This window comes from Thunnus thynnus, chromosome 12, assembly GCF_963924715.1.
Source record: "Thunnus thynnus chromosome 12, fThuThy2.1, whole genome shotgun sequence".
NCBI lineage: Eukaryota > Metazoa > Chordata > Actinopteri > Scombriformes > Scombridae > Thunnus > Thunnus thynnus.
Genome location: NC_089528.1, coordinates 4,320,847 through 4,337,599, shown reverse-complemented (window position 1 = coordinate 4,337,599; position 16,753 = coordinate 4,320,847). Strand labels below are relative to the sequence as shown.

At 39.1% G+C, this 16,753-nt stretch overlaps 2 protein-coding genes across 2 annotated transcripts; both read right to left on the bottom strand.

The window, feature by feature from the left end:
- Positions 1-376: 376 nt before the first annotated feature.
- LOC137193492 (serine/threonine-protein kinase pim-2-like) lies at positions 377-3,656 on the bottom strand. The gene is made up of 7 exons (XM_067604707.1): positions 3,098-3,656; positions 2,793-2,887; positions 2,654-2,701; positions 2,187-2,408; positions 1,345-1,525; positions 1,043-1,216; positions 377-926 (listed from the first exon to the last, which is right to left on the bottom strand). The coding sequence occupies exons 1-7, from the start codon at positions 3,654-3,656 to the stop codon at positions 814-816; spliced, it is 1,392 nt and encodes a 463-aa protein (XP_067460808.1). The 3' UTR covers positions 377-813.
- A 5,107-nt stretch (positions 3,657-8,763) lies between these two features.
- Positions 8,764-13,761, bottom strand: LOC137193387 (serine/threonine-protein kinase pim-2-like). The gene is made up of 8 exons (XM_067604628.1): positions 13,536-13,761; positions 11,903-12,484; positions 11,597-11,691; positions 11,458-11,505; positions 10,991-11,212; positions 10,131-10,311; positions 9,829-10,002; positions 8,764-9,712 (listed from the first exon to the last, which is right to left on the bottom strand). The coding sequence occupies exons 1-8, from the start codon at positions 13,615-13,617 to the stop codon at positions 9,600-9,602; spliced, it is 1,497 nt and encodes a 498-aa protein (XP_067460729.1). The 5' UTR covers positions 13,618-13,761; the 3' UTR covers positions 8,764-9,599.
- Positions 13,762-16,753: the final 2,992 nt, after the last annotated feature.

Sequence of the window (16,753 nt, the reverse complement as noted above, 5' to 3'; positions counted from 1 at the left end):
TTCTTTCAGTTGAATTTCTCAGATGATCATTTACTGTCGTCATACCTATTGTGCTGGTGAAATCATAGCTGCTTACATTTTTGCTGAGGTTTTAAACAGCTTCCAGCAGATTCTTTAAGGAATAAAAAAGTGTGAAATGTTTCTTCACAAGATGTGCTTAACCGTGAGTGGTAACAATGTACTTCTGTCTCTACATGAATACAATAAACCAGATATATCATAGCTTTAAACATGTTTGACAGAAATCATCTAACAGCCTAAATTAGCCTGACTTGTGCTTAGTACATTTCTGAAGCTCTTTCTTTACTCAAGAAATGTCTCGTAAACAAGCTCACAGTGCTCTAACACAGCCTTACTTAAAATTCACACCACCACATCAAATGAAGGTCAATTTATTTGTATATTGAACATCAGCTATAGTTCCTGACCCAGCGCAAGCTCTCTCGAGGAAAAAATCCTGAGCTTGTAGGAAATTGGAGAGATCCCCTCTACATGGACGGCTGGGTGTTCTACAGGATCCATTTTTGTTGTTGTTGCTGTATTTTTTCCAGTTTCCTCTCCAGTATTAATGTTCCATTTCCGAGGATGCAGCAGGGCACACAGCAGACAGTGATGGAGGTCAGGTGGACTCCGGCGCATCTCAGCAGGAAGAGAAACGATGGCAGGATCGTATGCAAAGAACAGACATCACAGAGTATTATTCAATGCTAACTGTTTCCTGCAATGTGGATATGTGTGTGGCGCTGTCCCGACTGTGAGAATGTGGGGTGGTGGGAGGAACCAACCTGACGGCCTTTTATAGAAGAGGAGGGCTTAGATGGGTGGAGGGCTGGGTTGTGTGAAGGCAAGGAAGGACTGTAGCTCCTGCAGAGTGGCACGCTCCATTGAGTCTCTGGCCAGACACATGTACAACAAAATCTTGGTGTCTGAAAAGTAAGAGCAAAAGCAGGAGATCAAGGTTTAAAGAGGCAGGTACAGTACTCTGTGAGAGGAAAAAACAACAACAGAAGAAGATACTGTCTGATATAAAACTGTGTCTTACCTCGGGACAGTGCACTGTTGATTCTAATGTGGTTCTGGATGAAGTCCTCAGTTGAAAAATATTCTCTTCCATTCAGCAATGAATAGAAGAGTGCGCCCAGCTGCCAAACCGTGGTGGGATGAGCCCAGTATGTGTTACAGTCAAACCACTCTGGAGGGACGTATGCACGGGTACCTAGAACAGGCAGCAGCAGAGAAATGGAGGAAGACAAAGGCAGAAAGTGCGAGAGAATGAGAAGGGGGCTAAACTTTCTTTAAACCTGAAAGTTATTATTCTTAAAAATTGGCTAATGGATATCATACCACAGAAAGAATCGTAAGATGTCTCTGTTGAGAAGCTGCCACAGCCAAAATCAATCAGCCGGATTCTTGGGGCACCAGTTGGAGAACGCTGAATCAGGGTGTTTTCTAACTTGATGTCCCGGTGAAAGACACCCTTGGCGTGCATGTCAATGGCTGCATCCACCAGCTGACTCAGGATCATCTTAGATAGAGAGACATAGACATACAGTAGTTGAGAGGGACTGTAAGGCAGTATTTTCTCCAGATTCTTGGCAGGATGGAAAAGTGTCTAAAATAACATCATGAGGCAAAATTTTTCAGAACAGTTCCTCAAACTTTAAAGTTAGTTGTCTTTCAGAAGAACTGAATTGAGAGTTAATGTTATAAATATCTGTTTGAATAAAATGTGTGAACCTCTTGTATCAGCAACCAAGCCTGTTAGCGCGGAGAGCTATTGTAACCATGATTGAGACTGACTGGCACTAGCATATTCCTGGCTGGCTATCATGTTAGCTGTTATCATGCCAGCTACAGTATTTTACCAAGTAGCCCTATGAGTAGTCCCTACATCACCACTCTCTAGTACTGCCTATTTCACAAGGAAGTTGGATGTGCAGTTCAGATCACACTAAATGTGATAGATGTAACTTTTCAGTTGTGGTTTGAACCAAATCAATCAAGCTTTAGACTGCAGCCTAAAACACTCTACTGAAAAAGACAAATGAAATTCAATCAAGTGTTGACCTTGGTTGCAGTTTTAGCCAGAGTGACCTTCTCATCAGGTAAGCTCTGCTCTAAAGGATGCCAAGAACTGCTTTTCTACACACACATACACAGAAGCATCCTCCACATAGCCTCAGTACCTTAGCCTCATGTTCCAGCAAGGAGCCTCCGTTGATTTGAAGGTACTTGTGGAGGTCCAGGGAGTAAGCTGGTCTTTCCAAAACCAGGATTAGCTCATGTTCAAGAGCGTACCAGTCCAGAAGGGATATGGCAGCGGATTGTCCATCTGATCCTGGTAGACCTGCAGTCTTGAGCATGAGGGCCACCTCCAGAATGATGTAATACACCTTCCCATTGCAAACCTAAAGAAAACAAATGTATACATGTTGAGTGGTAAACAAAGTTCAATTGAGGTAATCTTTGCAAATCCAAATTGATTGCATATGAATGTCAATTTAAAGAGAAAGGTTTGAAATATAAGCAGCTGCAGAACTGATAGCTTGTCTGTTTTGCTCATCCACATTAGAGCTGTGAAAGAAATGTTCAACTTTCAGGTAACAGTTCGAATTTCAACAGTTTGTGTTTGACATCAGATAAAATCACTCACCACTCGTTCGCGCCTCACAATATCCCTGGGTACATGCTTGATAGCCACCTGCAGGACAGAAATACAAGTCTTTTGGTTGGCACTTTCTGAAGCTGTGGCGATGGTATAATGTGTGTATTAACGTGTTTGTAAGACTTACTGGTAAAGAATCTTCTTTACGGAAGCCAGCATATACTGAACCGAAGCCTCCCTGACCGATCGGTGCTTGCTGAACATACTTGTCTTCAAATTCAGCTACACACAAACACAGAGAGATTTATTTTACTATTTACTTCCAACACTTCTCCTAACCAATCCTGATTTCATTCTTTCACTCTCTACAAGGGCCAGGCTAAAAGTAATCTCTTGTAGAAGGTGCAGGCAGCGTGTCTTCACTTAGCTTACACAGCAGTAGAAGCACACAAACTAATCTTTCTCTAACTTTCTTTTACACTATCAGCCCACCTCTGCTGGTGCTCCCTGAGGAGGCCAGCTCAAAGACTTTCTGCTCTTCCAGTGAGACGTTGTTAAAAATATGGCTAATGATCACTTTCTCACTGGAGACAGTAGCGCTGGATGCAGTGGAGCTGGATCCAGTAGAGCTGGACTTCATGCTGGATCCGGTAGAGATGGACTTCATGCTGGATCCAGTAGAGCTGGACTTCATGCTGGATCCAGTAGAGCTGGACTTCATGCTGGATCCAGTAGAGATAGATTCAGTGGGAGTGGACACAGTGATGCTGGTGCTGTCGCTACACCTCATCCTTTTCGCAGATGTCCCAGCATCAACACTGGCCTCTCTCTTGCCCCACTGTCTTGTATAATTCTTCACTGACCCTTCACTGGGCCTCATTTTTTTCCCGGGCATCTTTCCATCATGGCTAGCCCTCCTCTTCCTTGGATTGACACCCTCCTGCACCTTGTTGCAGGGTTCAGTGGACTGGGTGATGTTGCAAACCTTGATCTTTTTCATAGGTGCAACATCACTGTCCTCCCTTCCTCTCTTCCTTACACTGAAATCCATGTTGTTCTCTACAAATGAGAAAAACCGTGTGAACAACTTCCTGTACTGCACAAGCTTGCATGATGACCCGTTGGGGTTGTGCACTTTGACATAAGAAACATATAATGAACTTGCACCTAGTTAAAGTGATGGAGGCGAATAATCATATCAGTACTGAACATGAGGTGTTGATAATAAGGGGAAGAGCAAAGTAAATAAGCAAATACAAGACTTCAACCCTTCTCAGACGTGCACCTTGTAAGTTCATGTGTGGGCAAGTTTTACTGTCAGTCTCATGTTTGAATAAGTCCCAAATCACTTTTCCATCAAAGTCTAGATCAGACTTAGCATTATTTTTTAACACATTCAACACAACTCATGAGAATTGAAAGCTGTCACATAAATGTAAAAACAGCAGCAGCATAAAGTCAGAGGGGTATTGATTTTATTATTTGTGACAAATTTAATAAAATCTATTTAATATACCACAATACTGTGCATTTTACCAAAATGTGTTTTTCCCTCCTCTGTGTATAAAAGGCAGGAAAACTTAAAACATAGCAATCATCAGACCATCAGTCATTTTAAACATAGTTTGGTTGATGAGAAAATAAGTTACAATAGGAGTTCTACTGGTGCTTTGATTAGACTAATGAGAAGCAGGGACTGTGTATCTCTGTAAAATTAGTTTTAAAACCCATCTCTTTATATCATTATTTTCTGAACAGCAGTGTGTTATAAACCCTCCACTAAAGCTGGACCTAGATGTTGGATCATTACATGACAGAATTGCCTTGTATACAGAATATTGTTTGGACTAAAAGTTATTATTTGATAGTTGTATCATTACATTCAGGTCTGTAAACTAACTACAAATTTTGAATTTCTATTAAGTCAAAGCACAGATGTACGTCACAAATAAGTTTTCAGCATTTAAAAAAACTCTCAACAACAGGACTCTTACCTACAACTCGAGGCACTAAATCAGAAATGGTACCCACACCTGATAAATCATATGGATTATCTCATGTCAGTAGAGATTGCAAGTTCTTTGCCACAACTACACACTTACCTCGATCTTTTCCAGAACTTGGAGTCATGAACTTTTGTGTAGACGTAGAAGACATGACGTTGACGTTTCGAACGAGACTCATTTGACGATACAAGCACTTGCAGAGATCTGAAGAGTGTGTACTGATCAGAGTGTGGCTCTGTTCTCAATATGAAAACATACTAACTGCATTCGGAATGGAATGATGCCATGACTGTGACATCACAAGTTCAAAGGCAAACAGCAGGCAAAATTCCATATTTTTATTTGAGTTCAGGTGACTAATTTCATCCTGTGTGGAGTGTGTTTCCTCCTACCACAGTAACTACAGTCCCACTTCACCACTGGTCTTCATATTTGGAATAAAGTCTCATCTGGAGAGACATTTAGTGTATCTCTGCTTTTGCACAAGAAACCAAAATAATAATCATTCTGAGAGCAAATCCCTTCATGTTAATGAAATGGGCTGTTAATTTGTCTTTTCTTGCCCTTTTAACACATTTTCTGTGTAATGTGTGTTTATTTAACACTATCAACTCACAGCTGAAGTAGTTTAAAATGTTTTAAAAAGTGAATTTGTAAAATTTAAGCTTAATAAATTGTGTCAATTGTAGATTTTGTTTCCATCAAGTCCCTTTATGTGAATATAAACAAACAGATGTGACAAGATTGCACACTTAATCATCTGATACATCATGGCATGTAACTGCTGCTTCCCACCTAGGATGGATGATTAGTGTTTTTTAATGTGTGAGTTGTTTTATCAACCACTATGGTGATAGAGAGGAAGAGGATGGTGATGTTGAACAAGGGCCTTGATCCGCGGACATTGCTGTTGGGTACACCACTGATGCACATGTTGTATTTAGTCTTTATTTTCAGGGCTTTCTGGTAGAGTGGAGGCCTTTAAGCTTTGTGTACTATACAAAAAGCAACTTCTCCACCTCACCCAACTGTACAAACCTTTTTGCAGTATTCCAGCGTTTTGTTTTGTTTTTTCAAATATCTGAGTTATGTGCATGAAATCATGCAAATAGAAACCAATAGAAACATACCTACTTTCTTACTGTATTGTTTTAATAAGAGCCAGGTATTTCAGTGACCTCCTGACCTTTACCCAGACTGTCCAGTCAGTAACAGTGGCTGCAATCACTTCTCTTTAGTATATATATATATATCTAACCAGGACAACAGATTTAATTAGGAAGAAATTCTTGATGAAAGGAATGCAGACATGAAAATGAATAATTTATTCAAAGGCTTTACAGTAATTAATCCAAATTATATTTGAGTATGAACATTTTAATTAACTTAATAGTTTTAATAATTATGACATTGTTACATTTTAAAGGGTTTAAGATCAAAACTTCAACTTTCAATTTTAACTTTTCATTTAAAATTGATGCAAAAATCACACCAAGAGCAGGCGTGTAACACTCTGGGAGGCCACAAGAAACCCCAAGGTAACATCTAGGAAACTAAAGGTCTCTCTTGCAGTGGCTACAGTCAGTGTTCATGAGTCCACCATCAGGAGAACATTGAACATCAATGGTGTGCATGGCAGAGTTGCAAGGAAAGAAACCACCTCTCTCCAAAAAGAACATTGCTGCCGTCTACGGTTCTCTCAAGATCACATGGATAAGCCAGAAGCTGATTGGAAAAATGTTCTGTGGATGGATGAGACCAAAATCGAACTTTTTGGCTTGAGAGAGAAGTGTTCTGTTTGGCAATGAGCAAACACTGCATTCCAGCATAAGAGCCTTATCCTATCATTGAAACATGATGGTGGTAGTATCATGGTTTGGGCTGCTTTGCTGCCTATGGACCAGGACAGCTTGCAATCATTGAAGGAGCTATGAGTTCTGAGTTGTACCAGTCAATTCTGTAGGAAAATGTTAAGGTATTTGTCTGTGAACTGAAGCTCAACAGACAGTGGGTCATGCAGTAAGACAACAACTCTAAACACACAAGTCACTCTACCAAAGAATGGTTAAAGCAGAAGACAGATAATGTTTTGGAATAACCGAGTCAAAGTCCTGACCCTAATCCTATAGAAATGCTGTGGAAGGACCTGAAGCAGGCAGTTCATGCAAAGAAGCCCACAACATCTCTGAGTTGAGACTGTTCTGTAAGGACGAATGGGCTAAAATTCCTCCAAGCTGATGTGCAGGGCTGATAAACAGTTACCGGAAACGTTTGGTTGAAGTTATTGTTGCAAAAGGGGGTCACACCAGTTACTGAAAGCAAGGGTTCACAAACTTTTGCCTCCCACAAATATGTGAGATTGGATAATCTTCCTCAATAAATAAATGAAAAAGTTTATTTTTTTACCTCATTTGTTTAATTGGGTTCACTTTATCTAGTTTTAGGACTTGTGTAAATATCTGATCACGTTTTAGGTCATATTTATGCAGAAAAACAGAAAATTCTAAAGGGTTCACAAACTTTCAAGCAGCACTGTATGTAAGAAGTTGGGTTCATTTCTGAAAAAATGTTGTGTAACCTCTGCAGCAGTACAGTATATTTGGTGTCTTTGGGGTTGGGCATTTGTAAATGCATAACAGACAGAGTATGCAGGTTTTTTACTTGAGTAAATGTACCACAGTGTAAAAATACTCAATTACAAAACTATTGGATTATTATTACAGAGAAATAAAGTAACTTTTTAACTACAACAACTACAACTTTATATACAGTTGGGAAATTTAATCTATAACAAAGAATCATACTTTCTAAACTGATCATATGTTTTGTGTGTAAAATGTTAATCTGAAAACCAGCTAATAACTCCAGAACAAGTATAGCAAAAAAAGAAGCTATTACCCAAGTAAATTACAAAATTGCTCATAGGTACAGTACTTGAGTAAATTATTGGCTATATATCATATATTATATAACATAATATATAAGTTATAGCAAATATATTGGTTATTTTTCACCATGGCACAGATAAACAGCAGCCTAGTTACCTTCCTAAAAAACTTTACTTTATCTTTTTTGTCCTTGTTGTCTTTGCTCTAATAGTTTATTACCTGAAGTTTTTTTCTCTTTTTTAAGAAATATTTGGGGCATTTTTGTCTTTATTGCAGAACAGAAACATGGGGAGAGAAGGGCGTGACATCCAAGGGAGGTCTACCTGGAGACATTGTGGTTATGTGGTATGCATCAGTCTGATCAAATATAGTTTCTCTCTCTGTGTCTGCATGTTTGCACATAACTTGACCCTTTGAGTTATTCCTGGCTGTGTGTTTACAGCTATGTGATACATGAAACAACACTAATAAACAAACAATATCCATTCAGGCCCAGCTTTGAAATTGTATTTAAATAGGGCCTTTTTCTCTTGTCAGTAATGGATAAATGAATGAAATGTGATGGACAGGGATGGATTTATTGTGTGTGTGTGTGTGTGGCTGTGACATCTTGAATCTTTCCTGTTATCAGTCATTAGTGAGAGTGCAGTTCAGCCAACTTTTATGTGATTTCTGACTAAATCTTAAAATAGCCAAAAAAGTAACAGACTACAGAATGTGACAAGATAATTAAGAGTGCCTGTAAATCTGCTGCATGATGGCGTTTTATGACATTTATGGTAAGTTCAGCATCTACTGTATGTACACAATTATTATATTCACTAAATTAAAGATAACATGTATGATATTTTATTAATAGTTCTGTTCTCTCTGTCCACACTGGAGCTCTGCTTAAATTCTCTCTCAATTTAAATTTGAACCTCAAAGAAAATCATCTTGCACCCTTTCATCCGTAAGGTGTACATCTAGTCACATTGTACGAATACACTGATGTTAGGAGCTCTATTTATATTAATTTTACACATACTGTATTATACATTTGAGGCAGTTCAGTGTAGGCTGACAGATTACTTGTCTCTGTCTGTCTTTTCCAGTTATAAAGCCTGGAGAAGCTCTTTCAGAACTTTTTTATCAGCTCTAAGGTTTTATATTTTGGAAATGTATCTGTTTTAACATTTAAGTAACAGTATTTCATCATTGAAATACTCATCTGAAGGTTCCCGCAATTTAACTTACTTTATTTTTTCTTTGGATTTTGTTTTCATGTTAAGTTTTTATTTTCACATGTTCTTTCAGTTGAATTTCTCAGATGATCATTTACTGTCGTCATACCTATTGTGCTGGTGAAATCATAGCTGCTTACATTTTTGCTGAGGTTTTAAACAGCTTCCAGCAGATTCTTTAAGGAATAAAAAAGTGTGAAATGTTTCTTCACAAGATGTGCTTAACCGTGAGTGGTAACAATGTACTTCTGTCTCTACATGAATACAATAAACCAGATATATCATAGCTTTAAACATGTTTGACAGAAATCATCTAACAGCCTAAATTAGCCTGACTTGTGCTTAGTACATTTCTGAAGCTCTTTCTTTACTCAAGAAATGTCTCGTAAACAAGCTCACAGTGCTCTAACACAGCCTTACTTAAAATTCACACCACCACATCAAATGAAGGTCAATTTATTTGTATATTGAACATCAGCTATAGTTCCTGACCCAGCGCAAGCTCTCTCAAGGAAAAAATCCTGAGCTTGTAGGAAATTGGAGAGATCCCCTCTACATGGACGGCTGGGTGTTCTACAGGATCCATTTTTGTTGTTGTTGCTGTATTTTTTCCAGTTTCCTCTCCAGTATTAATGTTCCATTTCCGAGGATGCAGCAGGGCACACAGCAGACAGTGATGGAGGTCAGGTGGACTCCGGTGCATCTCAGCAGGAAGAGAAACGATGGCAGGATCGTATGCAAAGAACAGACATCACAGAGTATTATTCAATGCTAACTGTTTCCTGCAATGTGGATATGTGTGTGGCGCTGTCCCGACTGTGGGAATGTGGGGTGGTGGGAGGAACCAACCTGACGGCCTTTTATTGAAGAGGAGGGCTTAGATGGGTGGAGGGCTGGGTTGTGTGAAGGCAAGGAAGGACTGTAGCTCCTGCAGAGTGGCACGCTCCATTGAGTCTCTGGCCAGACACATGTACAACAAAATCTTGGTGTCTGAAAAGTAAGAGCAAAAGCAGGAGATCAAGGTTTAAAGAGGCAGGTACAGTACTCTGTGAGAGGAAAAAACAACAACAGAAGAAGATACTGTCTGATATAAAACTGTGTCTTACCTCGGGACAGTGCACTGTTGATTCTAATGTGGTTCTGGATGAAGTCCTCAGTTGAAAAATATTCTCTTCCATTCAGCAATGAATAGAAGAGTGCGCCCAGCTGCCAAACCGTGGTGGGATGAGCCCAGTATGTGTTACAGTCAAACCACTCTGGAGGGACGTATGCACGGGTACCTAGAACAGGCAGCAGCAGAGAAATGGAGGAAGACAAAGGCAGAAAGTGCGAGAGAATGAGAAGGGGGCTAAACTTTCTTTAAACCTGAAAGTTATTATTCTTAAAAATTGGCTAATGGATATCATACCACAGAAAGAATCGTAAGATGTCTCTGTTGAGAAGCTGCCACAGCCAAAATCAATCAGCCGGATTCTTGGGGCACCAGTTGGAGAACGCTGAATCAGGGTGTTTTCTAACTTGATGTCCCGGTGAAAGACACCCTTGGCGTGCATGTCAATGGCTGCATCCACCAGCTGACTCAGGATCATCTTAGATCGAGAGATATAGACATACAGTAGTTGAGAGGGACTGCAAGGCAGTATTTTCTCCAGATTCTTGGCAGGATGGAAAAGTGTCTAAAATAACATCATGAGGCAAAATTTTTCAAAACAGTTCCTCAAACTTTAAACACTGCTAAACTGTCAGTCTTAGTTGTCTTTCAGAAGACCTGAATTGAGAGTTAATGTTATAAATATCTGTTTGAATAAAATGTGTGAACCTCTTGTATCAGCAACCAAGCCTGTTAGCGCGGAGAGCTATTGTAACCATGATTGAGACTGACTGGCACTAGCATATTCCTGGCTGGCTATCATGTTAGCTGTTATCATGCCAGCTACAGTATTTTACCAAGTAGCCCTATGAGTAGTCCCTACATCACCACTCTCTAGTACTGCCTATTTCACAAGGAAGTTGGATGTGCAGTTAAGATCACACTAAATGTGATAAATGTAACTTTTCAGTTGTGGTTTGAACCAAATCAATCAAGCTTTAGACTGCAGCCTAAAACACTCTACTGAAAAAGACAAATGAAATTCAATCAAGTGTTGACCTTGGTTGCAGTTTTAGCCAGAGTGACCTTCTCATCAGGTAAGCTCTGCTCTAAAGGATGCCAAGAACTGCTTTTCTACACACACATAGACAGAAGCATCCTCCACATAGCCTCAGTACCTTAGCCTCATGTTCCGGCAAGGAGCCTCCATTGATTTGAAGGTACTTGTGGAGGTCCAGGGAGTAAGCTGGTCTTTCCAAAACCAGGATTAGCTCATGTTCAAGAGCGTACCAGTCCAGAAGGGATATGGCAGCGGATTGTCCATCTGATCCTGGTAGACCTGCAGTCTTGAGCATGAGGGCCACCTCCAGAATGATGTAATACACCTTCCCATTGCAAACCTAAAGAAAACAAATGTATACATGTTGAGTGGTAAATGAGGTTCAATTGAGGTAATCTTTGCAAATCCAAATTGATTGCATATGAATGTCAATTTAAAGAGAAAGGTTTGAAATATAAGCAGCTGCAGAACTGATGGCTTGTCTGTTTTGCTCATCCACATAAGAGCTGTGAAAGAAATGTTCAACTTTCAGGTAACAGTTTGAATTTCAACAGTTTGTGTTTGACATCAGATAAAATCACTCACCACTCGTTCGCGCCTCACAATATCCCTGGGTACATGCTTGATAGCCACCTGCAGGACAGAAATACAAGTCTTTTGGTTGGCACTTTCTGAAGCTGTGGCGATGGTATAATGTGTGTATTAACGTGTTTGTAAGACTTACTGGTAAAGAATCTTCTTTACGGAAGCCAGCATATACTGAACCGAAGCCTCCCTGACCGATCGGTGCTTGCTGGACATACTTGTCTTCAAATTCAGCTACACACAAACACAGAGAGATTTATTTTACTATTTACTTCCAACACTTCTCCTAAACAAATCCTGATTTCATTCTTTCACTCTCTACAAAGGCCAGGCTAAAAGTAATCTCTTGTAGAAGGTGCAGGCAGCGTGTCTTCACTTAGCTTACACAGCAGTAGCAGCACACAAACTAATCTTTCTCTAACTTTCTTTTACACTATCAGCCCACCTCTGCTGGTGCTCCCTGAGGAGGCCAGCTCAAAAACTTTCTGCTCTTCCAGTGAGACGTTGTTAAAAATATGGCTGATGATCACTTTCTCACTGGAGACAGTAGCGCTGGATGCAGTGGAGCTGGATCCAGTAGTGCTGGATCCAGTAGAGCTGGACTTCATGCTGGATCCAGTAGAGATGGACTTCATGCTGGATCCAGTAGAGCTGGACTTCATGCTGGATCCAGTAGAGCTGGACTTCATGCTGGATCCAGTAGAGATAGATTCAGTGGGAGTGGACACAGTGATGCTGGTGCTGTCGCTACACCTCATCCTTTTCGCAGATGTCCCAGCATCAACACTGGCCTCTCTCTTGCCCCACTGTCTTGTATAATTCTTCACTGACCCTTCACTGGGCCTCATTTTTTTCCCGGGCATCTTTCCATCATGGCTAGCCCTCCTCTTCCTTGGATTGACACCCTCCTGCACCTTGTTGCAGGGTTCAGTGGACTGGGTGATGTTGCAAACCTTGATCTTTTTCATAGGTGCAACATCACTGTCCTCCCTTCCTCTCTTCCTTACATTGAAATTCATGTTGTTCTCTACAAATGAGAAAAACAGTGTGAACAACTTCCTGTACTGCACAAGCTTGCATGATGACCCGTTGGGGTTGTGCACTTTGACATAAGAAACATATAATGAACTTGCACCTAGTTAAAGTGATGGAGGTGAATAATCATATCAGTACTGAACATGAGGTGTTGATAATAAGGGGAAGAGCAAAGTAAATAAGCAAATACAAGATTTCAACCCTTCTCAGACGTGCACCTTGTAAGTTCATGTGTGGGCAAGTTTTACTGTCAGTCTCATGTTTGAGTCCCAAATCACTTTTCCATCAAAGTCTAGATCAGACTTAGCATTATTTTTTAACACATTCAACACAACTCATGAGAATTGAAAGCTGTCACATAAATGTAAAAACAGCAGCAGTATAAAGTCAGAGGGGTATTGATTTTATTATTTGTGACAAATTTAATAAAATCTATGTAATATACCACAATACTGTGCATTTTACCAAAATGTGTTGTCAAAGATTTTTTTCCCTCCTCCGTGTATAAAAGGCAGGAAAACTTAAAACATAGCAATCATCAGACCATCAGTCATTTTAAACATAGTTTGGTTGATGAGAAAATAAGTTACAATAGGAGTTCTACTGGTGCTTTGATTAGACTAATGAGAAGCAGGGACTGTTTATCTCTGTAAAATTAGTTTTAAAACCCATCTCTTTATATCATTATTTTCTGAACAGCAGTGTGTTATAAACCCTCCACTAAAGCTGGACCTAGATGTTGGATCATTACATGACAGAATTGCCTTGTATACAGAATATTGTTTGGACTAAAAGTTATTATTTGATAGTTGTATCATTACATTCAGGTCTGTAAACTAACTACAAATTTTGAATTTCTATTAAGTCAAAGCACAGATGTACGTCACAAATAAGTTTTCAGCATTTAAAAAAACTCTCAACAACAGGACTCTTACCTACAACTCGAGGCACTAAATCAGAAATGGTACCCACACCTGATAAATCATATGGATTATCTCATGTCAGTAGAGATTGCAAGTTCTTTGCCACAACTACACACTTACCTCGATCTTTTCCAGAACTTGGAGTCATGAACTTTTGTGTAGACGTAGAAGACATGACGTTGACGTTTCGAACGAGACTCATTTGACGATACAAGCACTTGCAGAGATCTGAAGAGTGTGTACTGATCAGAGTGTGGCTCTGTTCTCAATATGAAAACATACTAACTGCATTCGGAATGGAATGATGCCATGACTGTGACATCACAAGTTCAAAGGCAAACAGCAGGCAAAATTCCATATTTTTATTTGAGTTCAGGTGACTAATTTCATCCTGTGTGGAGTGTGTTTCCTCCTACCACAGTAACTACAGTCCCACTTCACCACTGGTCTTCATATTTGGAATAAAGTCTCATCTGGAGAGACATTTAGTGTATCTCTGCTTTTGCACAAGAAACCAAAATAATAATCATTCTGAGAGCAAATCCCTTCATGTTAATGAAATGGGCTGTTAATTTGTCTTTTCTTGCCCTTTTAACACATTTTCTGTGTAATGTGTGTTTATTTAACACTATCAACTCACAGCTGAAGTAGTTTAAAATGTTTTAAAAAGTGAATTTGTAAAATTTAAGCTTAATAAATTGTGTCAATTGTAGATTTTGTTTCCATCAAGTCCCTTTATGTGAATATAAACAAACAGATGTGACAAGATTGCACACTTAATCATCTGATACATCATGGCATGTAACTGCTGCTTCCCACCTAGGATGGATGATTAGTGTTTTTTAATGTGTGAGTTGTTTTATCAACCACTATGGTGATAGAGAGGAAGAGGATGGTGATGTTGAACAAGGGCCTTGATCCGCGGACATTGCTGTTGGATACACCACTGATGCACATGTTGTATTTAGTCTTTATTTTCGGGGCTTTCTGGTAGAGTGGAGGCCTTTAAGCTTTGTGTACTATACAAAAAGCAACTTCTCCACCTCACCCAACTGTACAAACCTTTTTGCAGTATTCCAGCATTTTTGTTTTTTTTCAAATATCTGAGTTATGTGCATGAAATCATGCAAATAGAAACCAATAGAAACATACCTACTTTCTTACTATATTGTTCTAAGAGCCAGGCATTTCAGTGACCTCCTGACCTTTACCCCAGACAGTCCAGTCAGTAACAATGGCTGCAATCACTTCTCTTTAGTATATGTATATATATATATATCTAACCAGGACAACAGATTTAATTAGGAAGAAATTCTTGATGAAAGGAATGCAGACATGAAAATGAATAATTTATTCAAAGGCTTTACAGTAATGAATCCAAATTATATTTGAGTATGAACATTTTAATTAACTTAATAGTTTTAATAATTATGACATTGTTGCATTTTAAAGGGTTTAAGATCAAAACTTCAACTTTCAATTTTAACTTTTCATTTAAAATTGATGCAAAAATCACACCAAGAGCAGGCGTGTAACACTCTGGGAGGCCACAAGAAACCCCAAGGTAACATCTAGGAAACTAAAGGTCTCTTAATAATTATTACATTGTTGCATTTTAAAGGGTTTAAGATCAAAACTTTTCATTTACATCAATTTTGGTTTAAAATTGATGCAACAACAGGCTGCCCTTTGTCTCCATATGCACTTCTTCATACCTACAGTTGTTGGTTGCATAGACTGATGTGGGCTGTTGTGCTGCAACTGTTCAAGCATGCCAACTAAATACTAAAAATGATACAAAATCTCACTATACCTGCCACATAAGTGGGAGTAAAAAAAATCTAATCTCAATTCTCATTCCAATAACATTTAATTATTCTACTTTCCATTTTCCCTTTCTGTCTTGAATAGTGTGCAGAGAGTGCAGTCCAGTAGACGTCTGTTCAGTCTGTTTGTTAGTCCTGCTGCTCACTTTATAAAGCAGGATTAAAACCAATCTGTGCAGCTGCTGAGGCTGCTAGAGCAGCTCCAGTCTGACCCAATCACAGCCAATTAATCAAGGACTAGTAATTAACCAGAAAGAATCCATTAGTCTATATTTACTCTCTTTTGTCTTGCCCTTGACTCACTGTGCCATAATAAGACCCTCATTAGTGACTGTTTGATATAAAAATGAGAGGAAGAGAACAGACAGATTAGAGCAAAGGTTTAATTTCCCACTGTAAGGTTTCATCTTTACAATAAAGCTGTACTGCAAGGCCCTGCTGATTATATCTATTTTATATATTTCATTATAGATATTTTATCACAATTTATTCACAAAAGCCTCTTGTGTGTCAGCAGCACAGCTTTTGATCAAACATGCACTGGAAACTGAACCATCCTGGATATGTAGAGTATGTCAAGGGAGCAATCACATCAATACATAATGGCTTTTGGCCTGTTGATTCATTTTAATACAGATTTTGCTAAAATAAAAGAGACATCATTGATTCCAGAATAAGCAGATGTTTTGGTGTTTTTTTGATGAATTCTTAATCCAAAACTCTCCGAGAGTATAAAATACAACACTGCAATCATTTTGGGTACTGCAGCAGCCTCTATTGTTGGACCATACTGTAAAAATTATATATATACACATACACACACTAAAAGCCAAACAGCTGGGCATAACTGAACTATCAGTGATGGATTTTTGGGGACTGCACCTGTGCTTCAGACAGGGAAGAACTTTTCTTTACTTTTTTACTATTTAAAATATGTTGTTTGTGCTTTTTAACATTTACTTAACTGCGGGTATTTCACTGTAGCACAAAAGTTTCACTTTTTTTGAGTTTATTACCTGAGGACTTGTTTTTGGCCTTTTTGTTGATTGCAAAAAAGAAATATGCTCCACACATTCGTATCTGGAGGTTGCCATGTACATCCACATTCAGATCTGTTGGACAATGGGCAGCTCCATATAGCATATGCAGGGTAAGTGCCTTGCTTAAGGGCATGTCAATGTCCTACTGAGGAAGAGTGCCGTTCTTTTTTCCATGTTCAGATGTATCCTGTTCCGGTCTAGGCATTGAGGGGGCTATCTTTTGTTACAGTTCTTGTACCACGTTACACATTATTAGTCTCACTGCAGATTATTGTAGCTTGAAGTGTTTTGATTTTATGGTCTTGTGTGCTTGTGGCTCATTTTGGTCTAACCTGAAAACACACTGTGATTCCTGGGTGGAGCTAATATCAATATTACTACCAGTATGTAACTCATACCTGTAAAAAATCCTAACTATCCTTTAAAGGGGTCATAGTCATTTGCACCCTGCAGGTTTAAAGAATAAAATAAA

Bases quoted from the DNA above. Each gene is read 5' to 3' on its own strand.
- LOC137193492 (XM_067604707.1), bottom strand. From the start codon at position 3,656: ATGGATTTCAGTGTAAGGAAGAGAGGAAGGGAGGACAGTGATGTTGCA. The intron at 1,526-2,186 runs GTACTGAGGCTA...TCTCTATCTAAG, and splicing joins TGCTGGAACATGAGGCTAAG to ATGATCCTGAGTCAGCTGGT. The intron at 927-1,042 runs GTAAGACACAGT...CTTACTTTTCAG, and splicing joins CAACAGTGCACTGTCCCGAG to ACACCAAGATTTTGTTGTAC.
- LOC137193387 (XM_067604628.1), bottom strand. From the start codon at position 13,617: ATGAGTCTCGTTCGAAACGTCAACGTCATGTCTTCTACGTCTACACAA. The intron at 12,485-13,535 runs GTAAGTGTGTAG...TCTCATTTGTAG, and splicing joins AAGTTCTGGAAAAGATCGAG to AGAACAACATGAATTTCAAT. The intron at 11,506-11,596 runs GTAAGTCTTACA...TCTGTCCTGCAG, and splicing joins GTAAAGAAGATTCTTTACCA to GTGGCTATCAAGCATGTACC.